This window comes from Podarcis tiliguerta (assembly GCF_965153285.1).
Source record: "Podarcis tiliguerta genome assembly, chromosome: 16".
NCBI classification, from domain to species: Eukaryota; Metazoa; Chordata; class Lepidosauria; order Squamata; family Lacertidae; genus Podarcis; species Podarcis tiliguerta.
The window spans coordinates 18,516,963-18,540,114 of NC_139549.1; the positions used below are offsets into that span (position 1 = coordinate 18,516,963).

At 46.3% G+C, this 23,152-nt stretch overlaps 1 protein-coding gene and 1 long non-coding RNA gene across 2 annotated transcripts; one reads left to right on the forward strand and one right to left on the reverse strand.

Annotated features, from left to right (window-relative positions):
* Positions 1-301: 301 nt before the first annotated feature.
* On the reverse strand, positions 302-22,079 carry MEX3A (mex-3 RNA binding family member A). The gene is made up of 2 exons (XM_083417361.1): positions 21,411-22,079; positions 302-3,072 (listed from the first exon to the last, which is right to left on the reverse strand). The coding sequence occupies exons 1-2, from the start codon at positions 21,991-21,993 to the stop codon at positions 1,967-1,969; spliced, it is 1,689 nt and encodes a 562-aa protein (XP_083273487.1). The 5' UTR covers positions 21,994-22,079; the 3' UTR covers positions 302-1,966.
* On the forward strand, positions 13,059-20,932 carry LOC310666517. Its single transcript, XR_014505944.1, has 3 exons — positions 13,059-13,568; positions 17,472-17,574; positions 19,169-20,932. It is a non-coding gene; the product is annotated as an uncharacterized lncRNA (long non-coding RNA).
* Positions 22,080-23,152: the final 1,073 nt, after the last annotated feature.

The following is a 23,152-nucleotide window of genomic DNA, read 5'->3' on the forward strand; positions in this document are numbered from 1 at the left end:
TCAATAGGACAGTATTTGGGGGGAAGAAAAAGAGGGGATGGCTTCCATCAGGAAGCATGTTATGTGATGACGAAAGTCATGTTTCCTGCAACGTATCATACAAGGATAAAAATTGAGAAGCTCTCATCTTCTAGAACCATCTATAAGAAGCTGCAAAGTTTCTTGTTTCCAACGTTTCCTTCTAAATAAGGGTCCAAGAAGTGTAAGCATATGTAAAAACGGGAATGGGAAGGAGAGCATATACCGTGTGTGTATGTGTGTGTACATACACACATGCACACACTTAATGCATATAACTCTGTTATTTTTAATCCACCCCTCTGAATCTTGGCAATTTGGCATCCATGTAGCAACTTGAAAAAACCTGACTACATTACGTTGCTGGGGGCGTTGAAATTGGCAGGGAAGCGAGTTTGAGCGCTTGTCTCTCCAATTCCCAACAGTTTGATAAAGTATCCTATGTAACAAAAGCAGGAGTCAAATGTCTTGAAATGATTAAGGATGTTTAACAAGGCAATTCAATATTATTTTTTCTTTCTTTTTTTTTTTGAGCATGTGTCTGTTTGCTTCATTGTGAAAAAAATATAATATATAAAACTAGGGCAACCTCAGGAAGATCCAGATGAGGACAGCAAAAAGAGGTTTTGGTCCATAAGGATATACTCTCATTTTATCTCTTTATTTGATTTTGTGTAACAAAAGTTTTGGTCCATTTTAAAAAGACGACAAAATTATATATAAACATGTTAATTCGTATATATATATTTTTTGCTTTCTGTCGGGTTGTGGGTTTGTTTTAAGTGGGCTTCGCTGCCAGTATTGCATGATCATCTTTCTTAGGTTTTGGTGCGAAATTGTCGTTGTTGAAATGAAGAGAAACAAAGGAAGGAAAAAACAAGGCTTGTCTTTTTGCATGAATGTTTGAAATTGCATCGCTTGGCAAGTGCGGGGAGCGAAATGCAGAAACCTGGATGTCAACCCTCACCAAATCCCCCTTGAGTGGGAATATGGAAGCGTTGATTTGTGGTGTGGGGGGTTTGTTTTTGGAAAATACCCTGTTAGTGACTCCTGATTCTTATTAGATGAATCCCTGCTCGAATAGGAAAAAGAAAAATCAAAGTTCAAAAGAGTTTTGTGGTGGCTCAGAAGATTCAAAATGGAAAAATAAAACGGTGGCCAGGAGGATTTTATCTCGGGGCTCTTCTAACACCCCCATTTCCCCATTTCACTGGCAATATTATTTTTCATTTTAATTTTTTTTCTTAGGAAAAAAATAGAGGAAAAAGAATATAAAGATCTTTAGCTGCTTCTTTTTCTTTTTAAGTGTTTTGAGGTAATACAGTTGTGCCCTCGTTTGATCAGGTTCCCAGAGGCTGATGGTTTCTCTCATTATTCTTTCTTGTTTCCCTTCCTGATTTACTTCTTTCTGAGCTTTTCATCCACCAGGCAGGTTGAAGGGCCCAGCAACTTCAGACCACGTTCAGACCAAGACCAAGGCTGGGTTTGCGGGATGAGAAGACGACCCCTGACCTGTCCAGTAATGACTTCTCTCTGTTGCCGGCAGAAACCACAGGCCCTGCCCCAAAATGCCACCACATCGTACCTCCCACGTTGCTTGAGAATCACTTGCGTGTGTGTTAAAGAGTTTCTCGATTTAAAAATGACACTACAGGCTTTATAGTGTAGTGATTACCTTCCCAAATATTCCTGGCTTCTCCATTTTAATTTTATCATCATCTTTATTATTTTCTTTAAAAATAACCCTACATTGCTCCTAAAATAATTTCTTTCTTCTCCTTTAAATTAATTTCATTTTGTTTTTCCCCCTAATTCGTTCATTCTTCAAATTATTTCATATCTGTATTTTTCTCTCGCTCCCTGCTGTCCCCTCCCTCCCGTCCTGTCACCCACTCCAGTTCCCCCTATGTTGTCTTCCCCCCCCTCTCTCAATCTCTCTCTCTCTCTCTTAAGAAAATATTCTAATGGCCTGAGTGGCTGCTGCATGGCACACGGGGCATTCTGGGTCAGTCCGCTCACAGATCCGTACGGCACACTCCATGCAGAAGAGGTTGTGGCCGCAGGGGACCAGAGCTGCCGTCACCTCACTCTCAAAGCACACCATGCACTCCCGGCTGCTGGAGATGGACGTCCGGGTGGCAGCAGAAGCACCCAGTTTGGAAAACCCTTGCAAAGGCTCCCCCTGAGACCTTCTAGGAAGCCCAGAGAGGGTAGGCTCTTGTATAGATGAGGATGGGGAGCGGTGTGAGTTGGGATGGATGGTGCCTGTATTGCTAGATCGCTGCTGCTTGGAGAAGAGGACCGAGACAGGGTTGGTGTTCTCCTGCCCAGCCCACAAAGGAGCACCAGACTCTGACACGCCGTAATACAGATCTTGTTTGTTGACACCATAGTTGGGGAAGAGGTAACTGTAATTGAAATCGTTTTGGTCATTCAGCCGGGGTGTCTCATAGGCAGGGTCCACAGAGCAGTCGCCAATGCACCCGAGGCTGTTCTGACGGAAGGTGGAGAGAGGCTTGCATCCAGGGGCTGGAGTGTGAACCCGCCAGGCCTCTGAGTATCGGTTCTCCATGCCTGAGTCAGGACTGCTGGACAGGAAGTCATTCTCGTTGTTGTATTCTAGGATCTTGCCTGTCCTGACGGCTATATGAGTTTCAATCTCCTCTCGGGCCCGCTCCACGTTGCCTGGGGCTCCCGTGATTTCGAAGACAGGGTCCCGGTCCCGGCTGGGTGTGATGATGTAGGTGTTGGTCTGCTGCTGGATCCGCTTGATGGTAGCTCCTTTAGGCCCCACCACTAAGCCTACCACGCGGTATGGGACCCGGACTCGGATGGTGACTTGCCCCGGCAAGGTTGGAGCACTGCCGAAGGTGGTGCCAGCCTTGTTACGAGAAGCGCGAATCATGGAGAAGTGCTCGGCTGCAGAAATAATTTCCCTCCTTGCCATGGCGACGTCCTCCCTCCGCCCAGTCACCATGAAGACAGGCTCTTCCCCACGTACTGGAGTCTTGATGTAGGTGTTAGTCTTTGCCCTCAGAGCTTTGATTTTGCAACCTTTAAAGACAGAAAAGAAACAAAGGATATACGAGTTAGTGGTAGGCCCAGTTTTGAAAGGCACTGAGGATATGTACAATGTACAGTTCTGGCCACCACAAAGTCCTTAAAGATGACATTGAAGAATTGGAGAAGGGACAGAAAAGAGTAACCAAAATGATCAGTGCGCTGGAGCAATTACCCTAGAAGGAAAGGTTACAAACAATGTTCTGGGCTTTTTAGTTTAGCAAAAAGACAACTAACGGGCTCATGAAATGATGCGCCATGTGGAAAAATGGGAAAGAACACACTCTGTGGTAGCCTCTAAATTGTGGAACTCCCTCCCCACAGAGGTGAGTCTGGCACCTTCAATATTCCAGAGAATACTGAAGACACATCTCTTTACCCTGGCTTTTGACACGAAGTGTATATTTTCAGGACCCACCTTATTTTTATGATTGAAACTAGTTTCAAAGTGATTTTTAATAGGCCTCAGAGAAGATTATTTCTTCAGACAACAACTAAGGGGATTTGTTGGAGAAATGTGTGCTGATAACCACTATTCTATGTGGCTTTAGGAATGTAAGAAGAGTCTGTGCTGGATCAGACCAAAGATCCATCTATTCCAGTCTATGGGAAGGAGGGCATGAAGGCAGGAGCCCCCTCCCCAGCAACTAGTTTTCAATGACAGACTGCCTCTCATGTTGGATGTTACACAGAATCCTTATGGGGATCGGACAAAGTTATGGAAGAGAGATTTTCAATCACCATTTGCCATGATAACAAAATCAAGTCTCCATGTTCAAAGGTAGTTTGCCTCCAAATACCAGTGGCTGGGGTAGGTCACTGTGGGGAACCGGACTAGCTGACGCTTTGGTCTGATCCAGCAAGACAGTCTCTTGGAATGCTGTGAGTAAGGTAGCATTTCCCCCCTCTAGGGCTGGATCTAGACACATCAAAGAAGTGTTTCAGTTAAACATGTTGTAAATTTAAACAGGGAAAACAAGTAGAGAAAAATGGGAGTCCACATCACCATCTGGTGGCACAATGTTATATCGCATATACAACACATGTAAATTGCTTTTTCTTTACCAATCTAGCAGAGTCCTAGGTTACATTTCTCCTTTCCAGTGTTAACATTCCATGATTTGTTCCCCACAAGCAAAATGCATCCATATGATGTCATCATCAAAATGCTGCCCCATATTACTTTCTTACTAAATCTCTAGTTTCTTTTTCTATGGAAAATCTTATAATCCCCCCCATAGTAAACCTGGTTTAAACTGGAATGGGGAGGGGGTATATACTGGATTTTGATTGGGATGATGTCATGTGGATGCTGTAAAAAGCACTGACTCCACAATAAACTACTGGGTGTAAGTGCCCTAAGTCCTTACTTTTGACTAACCCATGGAGGATCAGTGGCTACTAGGCATGTTAGCTATGTACTACCTCCAGTATTGGAACCAGTGCACCTCTGAATACCAGCAACTGGGAATCACAAGTTTGGAGAGATCACCTGGATGCAATTCTTTGTCCCACGTATGAGGCCATTTCAAGCACAACTGCATTTTATAAAAGGTCTGATGAATGCTAGTGAAGGTGGCAGAAAAAAGAAAACCCCACTGAACAAGGATGGGAAATCTGTGGCTCTCCAGATGTTGCTGGACTTCAACCCTCATCATACCTGATTATTAGCCATGTTGGCTGGGGGTTTATGGGAGCTGGAGAACAAGAACATTGTTAAACTACAACTCCCACAATCCCTGACCAGTGGCCCTGCTGGCAGTGGCTGATGGAAGCTGTAGTCCAGCAACTCCCAGAGGGCCAAAAGTTCCCCATCCCTGCCCTTATGGCATAACATCATTAAACAAAGAAATGAAAAGTAGGATGTTCCAAGATGAAATATCCTAGAGACAAAAACTTATTTCTTCCCTCCTCTGTATTCATGGAACTGGGATAAATAATTTATCCCAAGAAAGACTTGAGGTAAGGCATGTTTTCAGAAATTCCAGTCTAGATGGCAAGCACTGGCAGAAAGCCAGCGAGCCCCACTCATTGCTGCTTTGCGCCTTGGGAGGATACAAATGCAGTGCAGTTGGGGGGAGGGGGGAATGCTGCCCCTAATGGACTGATCTCTCTCTCTCTCACTGCACCGAAAGGATCAATTTCATTGGGGCCGGGAATCTGCATTGTGAAAATCTGCTGCCGTCCAAGGCCTGTTTAGGAGACAAAACAGCAGCGACCCGATTCTTCTTCCCAGATGTGTTCAGCTAAGATAGACATGGAGGCCCTCCCTGATTTAATGGGTAGTAGTGGTGGTAGTGGCTGAGCGGAGCTAGAGGGAGGAAGAGCAATGAAAGAGCCTTCGTGTAATAGGAAAGGTGAAACAAAGGGGTGATGGAGACGGAGAGACAAAGGATGGGGAAGCCCATGCTGGGCGCAGATGGGAAGGAAACCAAGGCAGAGATGTAATTGGGGACAAATGTTGCTGCACAAGGCTCTCTGGGGAGGGGGGAGAAAGGGATGCAGGCAGGGTAAAAAATAAAAAAGAGGAGGGGGGACGCTGCAGACCAAAAGGCAAAAGGGACCCTGACAAGGAGAGCGTAGAGGAGGAAAGGGGGAGGGGGAATCAAGGAACAGACAAAAGGAGGCAGGCAGGCAACCATGGGTGGGGGAGGCTGTGACTGGCCCAGAAACAGGACAAAGGGTGCCGCAGAGTCAGACAGATGGAGGGAACCCTTCCTCTTGAAACAGAGTTGGAAGGAGGGGAGACCCCCCCCCCAATGAAGGAAGCAAGAAGTACACATCCCTGCAGATTCTGCCCCATTCTCCCAGCCCAAGCAGGCACACTACTGAGTAGTAGGTGAGCTGAAGACAATATTGATGCCAACCTCTTTGCACGTGGAAGTGGTCTAGAGAAATTGTTAACTTTTCTTGCTAGGTTTTGCCTGGCAGGGCTGGACTCGTGAATGCTTCCCACCCTGTCATGTATGTTGTTTCTGCCATGTCCCAGGAAATTGCCTCAAAGTGGAATGAATAGGGTGCGGAGCTGCAAACATGAATTGATGGAGGAATGCTTGCAAGAACAAGTTTGCTGTGTTAAAAGTCCCCCATACTCCAAAGAAGCCTTAAAAATGGAATCGCTTTCCAAGTAATTGCACACCTGCAATGTGGCCCAAGTTACTAATTCAACTGGATTTTTGTAACGTAACCGTTTCAGAGCTTGTTTTCCTCTGCTGTGAATTTGGACTGAATTGTTGGGGTAGGTTTTCCCACTCATTATATCCATACTCAGAACATATCTGCAGTAAAGTCTTGAACAGATTTTATAGCCATTTCCATGCTCTGGGCACCTGTAGTTCTGATATAGGGGTTTGAGACTTTCTCGCCAAACTACAATTCCCAGGATAGTGTACTTTGTGTTTTTGTGGGGAGGGACACATGACAACTAAAGTGGTATAAAACCAATATACGTTGGTGGAGTAGATGTTCTCTCAACCTCAAGTGGAGCTGTGGGATCTTCCCCCACTTCTAAACAAGAACTCGTTAATTAAGCGCCTTGTTAATTAAGGAAACCAAGCCATATAGCAAAGCTTTTTTAGTTCCAGCGTGCCAAAAAGCAAAGGGAAAAAAAATCATTCAAAGAATCATAGAGTTGGAAGGGACCTCGAGAGTCATCTAGTCCAACCCCTTGGAATGTAGAAATCTCAACACAGGGTCCCTCATTTAGTTTGAAACCATACCAGAGCCTGCTTAGCTAGCAGTTTTATTACTGCACCACTAGGAGCATTAAAGTGAGAGAAATTGTGTGCACATCTGAATTGTTTGTTTCTCTGGACATCTCAAATGACCATGAAGACCTGTATGATTAGGCTTTGTTCCTGGGGCCAATATAGATGCAATGGGAAGAGCATGATATATTTAAACACTAAACTACCCCTGTTATGTATCAAGTGAGTGTGTCTGTGCAAGTTTAAAAGCAAAAGGAGGTGAGGCATGCTGAACTCTGTCTACTTGAAGCTGGGAGAGAGGCTGTAGAGAAGCACACCATAAGATGGGGGCTCACATGTTTGCCCTGCCCCCATTTTAAGAACAGGACCCCACCCCTATTCCTGCTCCTATGTGGTTGGGGTAGTGCTAGGTCAGGAAACACATAACAGCTGCCATCATGTCAAGTTTGGCCCTAAATGAAGTAGGTTGTACCATTTCAGGCTGCAGCTCATGTAACTGAATGCTCCCTGCACATAGAAACCTAGCATGTCAGGTAGAAATGAAGGCAGAGACCCTTCTACTTGACACAATAGTGCAGTAAGCCAAGCTTTGTAAATCCACAAGTTACTTAGCTGCATGAAATATCTTTTAAAATAATCTCATGAACTCCACGCTTGTCTCTATCTTGCCTTCTAAGGATGTTTGGTCCCTTAGAAATCAAGACTCTCCACAATTGCATCCGAACAAGTGCACTTAAATGCACTAATAAATGCATGCACATGGACACAAGCAATCTGTCACAGTCAGTTCGTACCTACAGCCAGAACAATTGTTAGGTTATACATTCTGATGCACATTTTGAAGTCTTTAAAAATAAAGACTTAAGATCAGTTTAATCATGTTCAGCAGGTGGAAATGTGAAATGATAAAGGGGGGGGGGGTCCTCCTCTAGTTGGAGAGCAAAGGTGTTGCAGTTATGCAGGTACTTCCCTGTTTTCCTGCACAATGTTGTCTATGGAAGTACACTATGAAACCTAATGTAAACACAAACACCAGTCAAAATCAGGATAAACAAACTCAGCATCAATAACAATAGTCTGGGAAAGGTTTTGTGTGTATGAAGGTTGGTGGAAGAACAAAGGAAACAGCTTGGTGGATTTTCCCAGGCAGTGAATTCCGAAGGATGGGTGCTATAATGGGAAAGGCCCTGTGTCAGATCCCAGCCTCTTGCTCCTTTTAAATTTGGAGTTGCAAGGGGGTCAGGAGAGAGAGAGCGAGTTTGAGATACAAAGATAGAGAGAAGGATGAAATCAAACAGGAGACAAACAGAGAGGACGATACCAGCTTGACAGGTGTCCAGTTCAAGGGTAAAGCACCAGCATTGCATGCAGAAGATCCCAGCTCAACTCCTTGACATCTCTATTTAAACAAACCTTAGGTGGCTAAGAAAGGAAATGCCTTTTCCTGCGACCTTGGGACAGCCACTGCCAGTTAGAGGAGGCAGCACTGGGCTAGTGACCTGGTTCTGCATTAGGCAGCTTCTTCTGTTCACAGAAATAAACAGGAAGGTGAAAATCAGCAATGCGATCCTACATGGCATGTTACAGGCTTGTCTCCAGCCTGGAAAGGCTTTTAAGGATCTAATTGTTCATAGGTTCAAAGCAGTTACTTGCAAATACTCATAATTTTGCCAATGCTGTTTGGACTTCCATTTTTTCTTTGGTGAGTGAGGAAATGTATGTCTTGATTTATACTGTGGGCTGCTTGACACTGCAACAAAGCCAGATACATAGGGAGCCTGAAGCGATCCTAGGGAGGTTGCAGCGCCCCAATATTACCATGATGTTTTCAAACACCTGTTTGTCATATTCACACTTCATTTTTTTCAGTGTTCAGAATATGTCTCAGGTGTGCATCCATTCTACAAAGTATAATCAAAATCCCTTTACTTGGCCAGACAGAGGCGGGCATCTTGAAAATCTTAACCCTGGCTTGCAGCACAGGCTGAATAATAATTAGAACGATTCCTTTATGAAATAAACATATCTAAGGCAAGGGGGGAAATCCTATTATGCTCCTACAGACTTTGTAAAAATAAATAAAGGTTACATATATCTGCTGTACAGTTAACACATTTTTGGGGGGGGGGTTAAGCTAAACAAAACCTGGAGATGATGAAGATTATTATTATCATTAAAGCATGTGCTACAGATCGCCAGCCAACCATTGGAATATCTGTGCCTCACTGCATTGCCAGTGTAAACTGTTGTTGCATGAAAAAACGGCACTGCCAGCAGCAGCAGCAGCAGCAGCCAGGCGCGGATCTTGAATGTATCGCAGTACAGTAGAAAGTGGGTGTGTCGCTGTCGGGATGGTCATCTTGGACACATGTTTTCCATGCCCGACCAGGAAGGGGAGGGGGTGACAACAGAAAAGGAAGCTTGGGCAGGTGCAAAGTATAGGGGGAGGGGTCCTGAGGCAAAGGCGTTGGGTTGTTTGGGGGGGGGAGGAAATTGAATTAAGCTGAGCTTCAGGAGACAATTTCCTACTGCCCTAGATTCTCAGCCAGGCTGATCTGCAGAACCAAGGTTTGCTTGAATTTACTAGAAATTTTACATGCTCATTCATGGACTTTTCTTCCTCCTCAGTGCACACTCCCCACTCTGGTCTGCCCCTGTGTGGTTTTGTTCACATTACTAAGAGGCACTCAAGTTGGCAATCTATTTTGGCTCTAGATCTACTGTATTGCAATGGAAAACATTGAATGAGTTGGGCCTGCCTCAGTGGGGCATCCGTTATTTCACTGGTCTCAGTGGGAGTTCTGGACCTGATTCCTGATGGACGTATTGGTGCTGCTTGTGCACTGTGATTCTGCAAAAGCGCAGCATACAGTATTAGGTGCAAATTAACATTCCTAAGAATCTGAGCACTCTCTCTTTTAAAGAAAGTTTCTGGCTGGTAGGGTTATGAGTGTTTGCTTCATAGTGAAACTCAGAGGGCTGGCAAATTGCTGGTTAAAGTTTTCAGAGGTTGGGAGACTTCAGAGTCCTCCATAGCTCCTTCCCATGACAAGAGGCAGCAGAATGGTAACAGTAAAATGGTGAAATAAATTGTGTAAAATAAAGCAAGTTTGTCACTCAAATTTGCATTGCCAGGATGCAGAATGCAGCTTCTCTGGGTACAGACCTGCAGTTACTATGGCACAGAATACACACACACTATCCAGAGCAATGGCCTTAATCTCTTCTGGAAATGAAGCCGTAATTTAAAAAGAACCCTCTCCTAGTGGAATAATCTCAGTGACTACCACAAGATCCATTGTTTGTAAAACATTGACTAATTTGTATGTTAAGCGGGGAGAAAAACAAAAACCAGGTCTGCCACTGAGTTGCAGCAGATCTCTGGTGTGTATACCAGTATGATAGCAGAGCTTTCAAAACACTGCTTTGTAGCTTTCATGCCTTAACCCAGGACTGTTGATTTCAAATGTGTTTATTCACTCACTGAGCAGATACCTGGAGGTCAGGCCTTTAACCCCCTCCCCCCAGTGTGCACAAATTGACACCAAATTAATAATCCCACTGTTTAGGGTTGCCAGGTGACTAGCTGCTGTAGCCCAGCTGACAGAAAAAAATAGGTGAGGCTCCTTTTCCCCACCTCAAAATACTTTTTGAAAAGTGGTGAACTGAATACTGTATATAGCTTTTGTTTTCATTTCTATCTTGCAAAAGAACGCATTTGCAGCATATTACACTTCTTCCAATGATCTACTAAAAATCATTGGCCCCTGCTCTGTAGTGCCTGGGTCCTCCTCTGGGCTCTGCCCTAGTTTGATTTCAAGAATGGCGTGCACACACACACAAACAACACTGAACAATTATTGCATGTCACCTGTTTTTAATAATTTATAGCATCAGTCTTCATGTGGTGGGTCAGAAGAACCCTCAAGTGGGTCACATCCTGGCTTCAGGCGGGTCACTGTCACACCATGACACTACCACCATTTTCTTTGCACTTATTTTGGTATAAAGGTATTTTGAGTTTTTTAAAAGAAGACAAAATGCAAAGGAAAAAGACAAGGAAGCAAAACATACAGAAAAAAGCCAAGCACACAGGGAAGACAACTTATGATTACATTTACCTGGGAGTAAATCCCACTTAATACTATTTCCAAGGAAACATGCTTTGCATTGAGCTGCTCGGATAGGTTTGGAGTATGACCATACTATCTTTTCGGTACGGTTGACCCATGAAATTTTGTTGCCTGAGGCAAATAACAAGATGGTGCCCCTTCCCAATTCAATGTATAGAAAAGCCACTGGACTAGCACTGAAATCTGACTTCAGCACTGGTGACAGGTTAGCAGGTCAGATTAAGGGGCCTAGAACAGGCCGTGTGGCAACAAAAGGGAATTCAAGAAAAGCAATTGTGAGCTGCTGATACTCAGCAGCTTCTGCCACCTGAGGCAGATGCCTCACTCTGCCATATAGTAGAGCTGGCCGTGGTTTTAGCCTGTGTCAAAATACATACATACATACATACATACATACTGTCCACTCAGATATTGCTTGACTATTAATACTCATTTAGCATCTACAGTACCATCTACAGCAGTGCATATTCTTTTTAATTCCTTCACTTTGGCGTCACGTCTTTTATTGTTTTAGGATGATTGTTTATTGCTTTTGTGAACTGCTTTGAATATTTTTTATTTGTGTTTTCAATAGATGGATAAATTGAATAAAAGGTTGCAGCCAAGGGGTTGAAAGAGGCACAAAATTTTGAAGTTGACTGCCTCAGCCAGCAACAGGAGCTGGTGACCTCTGGCAGAGCCCAAGACTTCCAGGCCCACCTCAAGTGAATGAGTGGCCACAGTGCTGAAGAGCCACTGCAGCTGCCCTCCCCCCCTTGCTCCCCTTGAAGGGACATAGTGAGGGCTGGGCCTACCAGGCTCAATTTTGGCCACCATGAAAGAAGGAAGAAACCTAATATGGGGGACCACCACCTGGAAGGAGAACAGGCAAGCACTGACCAAGTGGCTGCTGCTGCTTTTCTTCCTCAATGCTGCAGGGTCATATGCATGGTGGCTCTTGGGGCAAGTTTGCTGACAGGAAGGTCCCACGACCATTAATGGCATCCTGTTGGGCCCAGTCCAAAAAGATGGGGGCTAGCCCAAACTGTCAATTTATAGAACTGTGTCCTGTTGTTGTTGTTTTTTTAGGCTACAGGTTTGCATCTTCTAAGCACAATACAGTGGTACCTCGGGTTACATACGCTTCAGGTTACATACGCTTCAGGTTACAGACTTCACTAACCCAGAAATAGTACCTCGGGTTAAGAACTTTGCTTCAGGATGAGAACAGAAATTATGCAGCGGCAGCGCGGCAGCAGCGGGAGTCCCCATTAGCTAAAGTGGTGCTTCAGGTTAAGAACAGTTTCAGGTTAAGAACGGACCTCCGGAACGAATTAAGTACTTAACCTGAGGTACCACTGTACCCTTTTTATCAGCTAAGAAAAAAAGAGGGTGGGGCATAAGTAGGTAAAGACATGGGGAGGGCCTGAAAAATGGTAAGGAGAAAGCAGGAAGGAGAAGCAGGAAAATACAACCTTAAAATGAAATTAGTATAGTGAAAAGAAAAAAAAAAATGGATCCCAAGTTGCAGGTTAGAATTAAAGATGGGTCATGGTATGAAAATGCTGCTTTAGAGTGCATGGCAAGAAAGGGAGGGTGATGAGAAGCTCTTTCTATCAGTTTCTGAGTCCCAAATATATTTCAGTCATTTGAGTAGCAGTTGGGGTGGACCCTAAAACATCCCAATAAAGCTTTATGTCTGACACCTCTTTCGTAACCCATCTGGAGGAAGACAAGAGCTGTTTTCATAAGGTGGAAATGTATCACTTGCATGGGGCCTATGCTCTTGCACCCAAACATATACAGTCATACCTCATGTTGCGTCCACTTCAGGTTACGCTTTTTCAAGTTGCGTCTTGCGGGAACCCAGAAGTACCAGAACAGTTACTTCTGGGTTTTGCCGCTCAAGTATGCACAGAAGCGCTAAATCGCGCCGTGCGCATACGCAGGCATGGTGCTTCTGGATGCGAACGCTTCGAGTTGCGGACGGGCCTTCAGGATGGATTACATCTGCAACTCGAGGTTCCACTGTACTGCCTCCTAAACATGTGATCTGTGACTCTCCATTTTCCAGAGAGGAGCCTATATGTGTTTGGGTGCACATGCATAGCTTCCTGAAAAGATTACCTTATTACCTTATTACCTTATTTTGGTAAGAACACGGGGAGCTTGCAAGGTGTAACCAGAGACAGGACATTCTCAATGGTGGCACCCTCGCAATTCCCTCCCAAGGGAAATCAGGAGGTCTCCCCCTTTACTTGAATTCAAGAAACGTCTAAAGACTTTCTTATATGTCCAGACTTTTGGCTGATAACTTTATGAAGTTTTTACTTTTGCCTGTGGTGTGTGCTGCTTTTAATTGTTCTTATGTAATTTTATTTCTGTGAGATGCCCTGGGCTACCTTTGGAAGGGCAGGCTATGAATTTGATACATACAAACACACACACACACACACCATGTGCTCATTAGTGAACAAAAAATGTATGAAAAGGGCCAAGCCCTCTGGGAAAGCTGGTTTCACTCAGGCTCTCTTATACAGGCATGCAAGAAAGCCATTAAAACCCAGCTACCATGTTCTGTGGGCAATTTTGAGGGACTGGTTTGGCCCTTCAGAACCTTCTGGAAGGGAATTGTGATCCAGCCTCTGATGTTGTGATGCCTCCACATGAGGTAAACATGAGGTAAAAATGAAAATATAAGAGGGTCCCAGGACTCTTGTGTTCTCAAACCCTCTCAGGACACAACTTCTATAGAGAATTGGGAGAGGGCTGAATAAATGGGAGCTGAGGAAAAGACTCAGAAAGGGCCAGAGACACGTATAGAGGTCTGAGAAAACCAAATTAAAGTTGCAAGGTGAAGGAAATAACAGCCCCACCCTGCTGAAGCTCGTCCACCCTCAGAATTCTCTGTCAGGACCTCTTATCAGAATTGATTCACACTTGACAACCCTGTGCTCTTTTCTTTCTTTCTTTTGATATGCTGCCTTGCTGCCAAGTCAGTTCACAATTTTAAAATACTAAAACAAATGAATGGTATAAAATATAAAGCAACAGGCTTCTCTCATGCAGACTGAGGACGAATCCACACCATACATTTGAAGTGCTATGATATCATTATAAACCAGGAGAATCCTGGGAGCTGTAGCCTGTTAAGGGTGCTGAGAGTTTTTAGGAGGCCACAAATTCCCCTCACAGAGCTACAACTCCAGAGTTACCTGTGAAGAGGAATTGATTGCTGGGTGGGGTTTTGCCTGCTTTTTTTGCTAATTCTACTTATTTTGCAGTGTGTGTAGATGTTTCGCTTTGCTGTAGGTGTTCTGAGTATCAGCAGTTTTTCTTCCATTAAAAGTAATATTTTGTGGTGGCCATGAGTTTCTTAGATTTCCCAGTGTGTCTCCAGGCCCATAAGTGTTGGGGGCCTGTTTTAAACAACGACCACCCCAAAACACATACATTTAACAAATGTGAATTATCCATGTGACAAACCCAGGTTTTCAAACCTAAGTGTCAAACACATGGTTTTGCTTCACACATACACGTATATTACATACACTTCATTAGTGAACACTTGAAGTTTGGCAGCTGAAATGTATAAACTGACATGTATTGTTTAAAGATAGTGTGAGGTGAAATGGAGGTTCTGCCTGTGACAACCCAGTTACACATGCAGTTCCTCACTTGATTTGTTATCATGTGTGAACCGTCTCATTCAGGAGCTAGTACTGGCAGCTTTCTGGTGAATATACTTTCAATGGCAAGTTGGGAATTGCTAATATGAACAACCATCCAGAATTCTCCTCAAGATGTGGAGAATGTACAACTGGCTCTCAGGTGTGACTCAGAGGCTCTGGTAAAAATCAGCTTTCTGGGACTTACTATTGTCAAAAAAGTTACATTTGTTGAAATACATGTGATAAAATTTGGCATGTATACCTAATAATAATAAGGTGTGAAGCAGGCAATAGTACTGTACTGATATACCAGGGGTGAGAAACAAATGCAAATGTTACTTTTGTACATTAGGGTATTTTCTTCACACGCTCACACACCCCTTGCTATCTTTCACTGAAGCAAGGAGGAGACATTATTAGAGTTCAAGGACACATTCCAGCAAGGCATTAAAACACTTAGGGTACAAAACAAAGCCAGTGAGAGTTTGGCTCCTGTGGAAAAAGTCCCAGAAATAGAGGCTTAGGGGCCACATTTGTCCTCCAGGCTGGAGATTCCTCACTTCTACCTTACACGTATAGAAACCTGAAATAAGATTTGCCTATCTTTTTCTCATGAGCACCACTTAAATTTCTAGAAAAATAGGTCTCAGGATTCAAATTCGCTGGAAACGCCACTTGCCGATTTGGAATACACCCTTCACCAATCCCTAATGTGCAAGGACAACGTAACTATTCACTGTCAAAGGAAATGCATTTTACATATGTGAAGGAAATGCTCCCTGCACCTTCCCAACAGCACTTTCATCCATTTTTACCACATGCATTCTAGAGCTGAGTCTTGGCACTAGAAAAAAAAAAAAGCCAGGTCTAATTAAGCCAAGTACAAAATTACGCCAATTTTGCAAGCCTCTAAATAACAACATTCTAAAACTTCTCCAGGCACCTTCCTCCAGCACAGACATGCCAGGAAGTTTGTCTAGAACTGGTGACTTTTTTCCCTTTTCCACTCTCTATACTAGATTTCACCAACCTGGTGCCCTCCAGGTGTTTTTGGACTGCAACTTCCACCAGCTCATGCCAGCATAGTATTGGTGCAACTCCCTCTCCCTCAAATAGCACTAGGGGAGCCCCACTCTAGTTGTGAGGGTTGCTGTAAAGATAACATAACTGAAACACTTTATAAATCCTAAGTATTATTGTTAAAGAAGAAAGCATTATTTTGTTGCAATCATGAGGTCTAGAAACATTTTTTTAAACGTCCCACACCCTGCTATTTGTGCAGTTCAATCCACTTTGTCTTGCACAGGAGTAAGCTCCAGGGTTCTCCTGGGAAGTTCTCTGGTTTTGTGCTAGAGGAGAACAACCACAGTTAAACTTAGCAATTTATTTGCCATACTACACAACTGCAGAAGAGGTGGCTCCTGTTAAACTTAGGTAATGGTATATAAATCACTGGTGCAGGTATGTGCAAAAGTGAGTGTGGAGGAAAAGCTAAGACCAAACCATGGTGACTTTGGCTGGCTGAAGCATCATTCACAGCCTGGCATGCTCCACCCATTATGCTGTGCAGAGAAATCAGGGTTTTGACTTGCAGTGGGCGGGGGTATAGTGCTACCACCTTCAGCCACAATGCCAAGGAGGATAATTTCACCAATAGTATGGTTTCTGCTAAAAGTCAATGAAGTTACAGCTTTCCACACAACTCCACCACTTTGAAACGTTCTCTCTATATACTGTATTACATGACACTATCACCACATCATTAATCCATTGGGCTGAACAAAGGCCTCCTGCACTCAAAGTCATGCATCTCATGATGGCTCCAGCAGTCCCCATTAAAAAAATAGGGAGGTCCTTCTTTGGCTGTTCTTGATGCACCTGAATATCCAAGATGATCTATGTGATCAGATAAAGAGCTATATTGCTTCAAAATGCTCACTAAATGGATGCAATGCAAAGACAAAGAGTTGTATTCAACGCTAGTTCTACTCAGAGTAGCCATGTTTATGTTACTAGACATGACTAACTTAGGGTCATTAATTTTAGTGCGTCTACTGAGTAGGACTTAGTTGACTACAACCCATAGCATGCCAGCAAGAAGGCAAGGACAGAACCCTTCTTTACATACTAGATTTCCACAGGGAGGGGTTTTACATGTTATCATGCTCAAGATTCACACAACCTTCATTCTGAAGGGACAGAGGGCTGTACTGCATGATTCTCCTAATGTTTAGCTCAGCCCATAACACATTCAGTCTCATGTTCCATCACCAGTTTTAAGACCAACCCAGAGCGCCCACTGTCTATGCACCAAGTCCATGCAGAAAGGCTACATGGAGGGTTGCCTCACAGCAATGGAACTGTTTTTCTATAAAATGTCTATAAAATGTATTTCCCCCCAAAGGCTTGAAACTCTTCAATGGCTGTTAACTAGGTATTTGGTAAATTGAACCTGTTTCCACAAACATTTGCTTTTTGTGCATTTGTATATCTTTAACACCTTGTTTTCCCTTATGTACTATTTCCCTGCCCAGGAGCTGGTGAGCTGGAACAGGGTGGAGATCAGGATGGATAATTAAAGAATTAATAATTAAATAAAGTGCCCTTGGCAGATGCCTGCACTCAGAATATGAACTTATCTTGCATCCTTTATAAATCCCGTAACTTGAAGGGCCGCGTTGTTTTGCTCCATGATTAAGTCGAGAGCATACAAGCAGCTCTTTTAAAAACACAGTTTCCATGGAGCGTGCATATGCTCCAAGCAGAACTTTGCCTCTCATGGTGCCTTTTGCACAAAACAGATCCATGCTTGGGTACCTTTCCCAAAAACCTAGATTGGGGGGGGGGGTCACAGTTTTTGCTCATCAAAAATAGCTACACCTGATTTTCATTTTTACATTTAGGAATGGAGGACTCCTGGACTCTTTATTCCTGAAGCCCAGGATTTGGGAATGGAAATCAACCCCATTGTCAATGTACTTTCAAGGGCAACAGGGAGGCAAATCAGTGGGTATTTATGCTGCTAATTAAAAATGCTGTTTAGCAATGTCACTGAATGGCCCCCTTTAGCATAGATGGTAAGCCATCCCAACACTGGATATTTTAACAATCTATGCTTTGATTGATGACGAAAGCTACTTAAGCAAAGGAAAACCATGATTGTATTTAACCTGGGAGTAGATTAATGAAGGCCAAACATTTATTTTGAGCAAGCTGAATATTTGCATTTTTATACCCCTGTAGGTTTTTTTTTTAATAGCCCCCATCTTCTGCTTCAACTAGCCATGCCTAAATTTAGTTTTCTCACTCACTCACTCGAAGACTTCAAGCCAGTAGATATTCTAGTAATCCTCTCTTCTGTGGCAAAATCTAAAATGGGAGGGTTTCGTGGTAGCAAAACAAGATGCTGCTTTTGTGCTCTCTGGGGTAACCCTGTTGACCCACACTCGATAGGCGGAGGGTGTGTGTGTTATTGGCACGGTATAGAGCAGTGTGCTTAGAAAAGGCTGGAAGCCATGGTGTCTGCCTTTGGCAAAATGGATTGGTTAGATTTTCCAAAGATACCCAATAGCAGGCCCCATGAAGAACAATGGGGCTGAGAACCCTTTCTTTGTTGAGGTGAAGGGGGATGTGGTGGAGCCCTTTTCAGAGCCAGCCTTCAGGAACCTAGCCTTTCCTGAGCGATGCAGACACCGCGACTTCCATCCCAGGCCTTGTTAGTTTATCGGCTTTTGAGTTTCAGGTTTGGGGCAGTGCAAAAGCAGTCCCACTCCATGGGAAATAAAAGAAACAAAAAGATTTTGAGCGGTGCTGGTGCACGTGAACTTAGGAGCTGTCTCATACCTGTTTATTACGGTTCTAAAACTGTGGGAGGAAGCCCACTTCCCCTCTTGAGGAAAAACAATTAGTTTCTGCCAGCCCTTCTCTAAGCGCACTGCCGTATGCCATGCACACACCCCCTTCGCCTGCTGAGTGTGGGTCAGCAGGGTTACCCCAGAGAACACAACAGCAGCATCTTATTTTGCAGGTATGCAACCCTTCCATTTTGGATTTGGCTTAAAAGGCAATTTTATTTGAAAAACAACACACACACACCTTTCCACACACCCCCTCTAAGAACCCAGCATAATTAAACAAAGAGAGGCCCATCTTTCGCTGCAATGCACCTCACACCAGTTCTTCGCCTGCGCCACCAGTGTTGAGCACCTGGGCAAAACAGGATTTGTGGTAGTGTGTCAATGTGGACAATGAACAAGATGAGGAAGAGGTGGGCACCTTTGGTGGGTGCACACCCACCCACCCACCCACCCACCCTTTCATGTGTTGCTCCATGCGACCTTGCTCTCTCTCCCCCCCCCCCCCCATTTTTCTTTGCAGAGGTTTTGAATGAACTCTAACTGACTTTGGGAATGGAGGAAAGGTTTGGTTTGGTTTATTCCCTGGGGAAGGTTGGAGATAGTGGCTTTACAACCAGGTCAGTGCTGATACACAGTCTCAGAAAGGTGTTGCTCCCATGGATATGGGGGTGAAGGCTCATCTCTATGCTGCAGGGGCCCAGCTGCTGAGCCCCAAAGTCTCTAACAGTTTGTTTTGTTTGTAGGAGGAAGACCTGCCATTGCCAGCTCCATTGTTCTAATAACATGGCTCTGGTTTTTGCGGTGAATCATCTTTTCACTCCTCTGCCCCATAATCCTGCCCCCCTCTGCCACACAATTCGCAACTGAAACCCCATTTCCTTTCTTCCCTCCCAAGAGGCCCTATAAAACTTCCCCACTCATTGTGGTACATACAACTGGGAGTTGCAACCACATCTCCGGGGCTGACAACACATACACATGAGTATTAACAACAACAACTCAATGTGGAGACCCCCCCCCTTCTGAAACAAGGCAACTTTAGCAGACTCTGGCACCTTTGTGTTGACGAAGATGGGGGGGGCAGTAGACAATTTACTGGCCATCTTCCTCCTGGGGTATGGATAGGACATAACACACACATGGGGTGTAAATATTTTTTTTAGGGCTCTCAGCTGTTGTCTATCATGTAGCGAGAGCACCACTTAAAAAAAGCCACAGAATAGAAAAGTGTGCATAAATGAAGACAAAAGGAGGGCTTCTAAAACATAAACTGTTGTCTCTACACAAGCACGCACACAAACACAGGCCACATATTTCTATAACAAGTTCAACTTTCATTAATCTGTTTTTCAATCCTTTATTAGGCTCCAAGCATTCGCCTCCTTTCTGCACACACACACAGCCCTGCGCACCAGCCACTATTACAGTCCAGAAGAGAACCACACCCCCTTTTGCTTCCAGAAATGCACTCAACAAAAGGGGGGATTTTCTCAGCCTTCCCCACCGAGTCCCTAGCACCAGCCCATTGAAAATGGCAAGTGCACCAAATCTTCAAGACGGAGACTGTAATATTTGTAAGACCAGAGAGATACAATATAGATCTGGATGCAATTAAAAGTAACAGGCGTGTTTTCACAGTGTCTTGGGGCACTTCAGATTTTGCATTTCTATTTTTGAAAAACAGAGCGAGAGACAAGACAAGACAGAAAGCACAGAGAGAGAGAGGAACTTTCTGCCATTTTCCCCTCCTATAAATTTAATGCATTTTATTTATTATCTAGCTTAGAGCGATAGAATCCCCAGTGCTTTTTATTTCTACAGTGCATCATACGGCTAGTAAATGTATGGATTTGTGACCCTATCTCAAAAGACATCCATTGCCTTTCCCCCCATGCCTGATGGAGAAGGACCCCACCCCCATTTCCACCCCCTGCAGTGGCCATTATTCATCTTAAGTGTGAGATGAGAAAATCTAGCAAGTGGCCCTGGAAATGATTTATACAAAGCAAAGGCAGCTACGAAGTGGGCGTGGGGGTGTGGTGTGTGAAACACTATTTAACTTTGCATCCACTGATGTCCCCCTCTTCTAAGCCAGGTCAACATTAAGTGTCTCAGTGGGAACAAGAGTAGTGGTTTTTTTGCGAGGCTAGAGGAAAGGGCAAGTTGAACTTTTTTGAGAAGGGGGGGGAGAGAAGAGAGAGAGAGATGGCGGGTGGAGGAAAAGAAGAGGGATAAAGGAAAGTCTGAAAGAAACAGGAGCGACGGGGAAGAAGGGGGTGCAGCAGGGAGAGAGCTGGAAAGGCCGGATAAAAGAAAGGAGCAGAAAACGAAAGAGGGGCGAGAAGGGCAACATCACCAGCGCAGGAAAGACGTGAGGTGGGGTGTGGGAGACAGGACAGAAGTGGGGTTCTGGGATGAAGGTTCTCAGACAAAACTGGGAAAGACGTGGCGGGGGGGGGGGGAGCGAAGAGGCCAGAAAAACAAGTGCAGCGACGGTAGCAACAGCAGGAGGAAAAGACTTACTGGAGGCACAAAGAAAGGAAGGAGGGAGGGAGGGAGGGCGAGGAGGCGAACATCAGTGGAGGGGGAGAACGGTGGGACTCGGGACAAAGGAGGGGCGGGAGGAAGAAAGAAGAAAGAAAGATGGAAGGAAAGAAGGAACGAGGAAGAAAGATAAAGAGGGGGGAACCGGTGGAGAGAGAGAAAGTGAGAACTGGGAGGAAGAAGAGCGGAGGGGGGAGTGGCACTTGACAAAGACTGGAGAGCAGAAAGAGAGGGAGGAAAGCGGAGGGGGTGCGCAAGAAGAAAGAAGGACCCCCGTCCGGCGCAACGCCTGCCCAGCCAGCTAGCCAGCCGGGAGGCGGTGTGGGCGCGCTGCTGGCGGGCGGGCTGGGGTTGCGCAGACAATGGGCAACGCGGAGGAGCGCGGCCCCCTCCCCACTGCAGTCCCGTCCGGCGAGCCTCTCTCGCGCGCGGAGCGCTCACCTTGCCTGCCCACGATCTCGGCCACGTGCTCGGAGCTGGGCACCGGGACGCACTCGGTGGTGTTGGAGCTGCTCTTGAGGCGCAGCTCGGCTTCTTTGTACAGGACGCAGAGCTTGCCGGCCTCGGCGGCGGCGGCGCCGGTCGGGGGCGCGGGTGGCGGCGGCGGCGGAGGTGGGATCACGGCCACCGCCGCCGCCGAGGAGCCTTTGGGAGCCGCCTGCGACGGGGGCTGCTGCTGCTGCGCTGCTGAAGCTGGCGGAGGAGGAGGAGGCGGCGGCGGCGGCGGCAGGGGCGCTTGAGGCGGCTGGGGCTGCTGCGGCGGCGGGGGCGGCGGCGGGGGCTGCGCCGGCTGGTTGCTACTGCCGTCCTCCACCACCCCGCCACCGACCCCCAGGGCCGAGGCGGAGGGCGCGGCGGCGGCCGAAGGCTCCCCCAAGCCCAGTAGGCAGAGCTGGTCCAGGGCCAGCTGCAGCGCCCGGTCATCCTCCAGCAGCGCCCTGTCCTTGCTGCTCCCTGGGAAGCAGCCCAGATCCCCGAAGCCCCCGTTCCTTTCCATTATCCCTGACACTACCAGGCTAGGCATGGCTAACAAAGGCTGGGGAGAGAGGGGGGTGGGGGGGCGCGGCGGCGGCGGCGGGATGGTGATGATGAGGATGGGGCTCGCTGCTGCTGCTGCCTTTGCTGCTGCTGCTGCTGCCGCTTGGATGGGGAGGGGGCGGGTGGGTGGGAGAGGAGGAGGAGGGGGAAACAAAGAGCCTGCTAGAGAGGAGGGGGGAGAGGCACAAAGAGGTAGGGGGGAGGCGAGAGAAAGAGGGAGAGACCCCCGCCCACCTCCCCTCTTTCCCCTGCTGGCCAAGCCCCCTTTCTCCCTCCCCCCTCCCCTTCACCCCGACCCCTCTCTTTTTCTTTCTTGCCGATTCTCTCTCTCTCGGTTCCTTTGCTGTAACCTGATCCCTTCTGCCCAGTGTGGCTCTTGGGCGCACAAAGATCCCCCTCTCTTTCCCCTTTTTCTTTTTAAAATGCTCTTGCTGTGCTGTCGCGCAGACCCCGCCTGGCCGCCGAAGTGGGTGTGGAGATGGAGAGAAAGAAAGAGAGAGCTAGTCGGGGTGGGGGGGCGACGGCAAAAAAATAAAAAAGCAGGAGCGGGGGGGGGGGAATCCGGCGGGATGGAAAAGCCCCCAAGTCACCCCCGCGCGCGCACTTGCGAAGGAGCCAGCAAAAGGCACGGTGAAGGGAGCGCCTGAGTCCCGGCGAGGAGCAGGACGAGTCGATCGCGGCACCAGCAACAGCAGGAGAGGGGCGGAGGGAGAGCGAGAGAAGTCTCTTTTGTTTTAAATTCCCTGGCTGCAGCGTGAAACTGACACTCAGGAAGAGGGAGGCCCGGGGGCTGATGGGGGATGTAGTTCCGCGCGGCGGGGAAGGCGCACACACCCCCTTTTCTCGCTCTGGCGGCGGCCTGAGTGCGCTGCCGGGAGGGAAGGACGGGAGCGGGAAGAGGGGGGGAAATCGAGAAGGAAACAAAGAGAAGTTAAAGAGACTGAGGTGGAAGGGAGATCGGGAGAGGGCCACTGCTCAGTGCAGGGAGAGCAAGCGGCTTTGCATGCCGAAGGTGCCAGGTTCAATCTCCGGCTAGGGCCGGGAACAAGCCCCGCTTGAAACTCACGGAGAGCAGTGCAGATGACACTGACCTCGGTGTGACGTAGTATAAAGGAGCTTCCTGTTTAAATCAGCCCGCTGCTCAG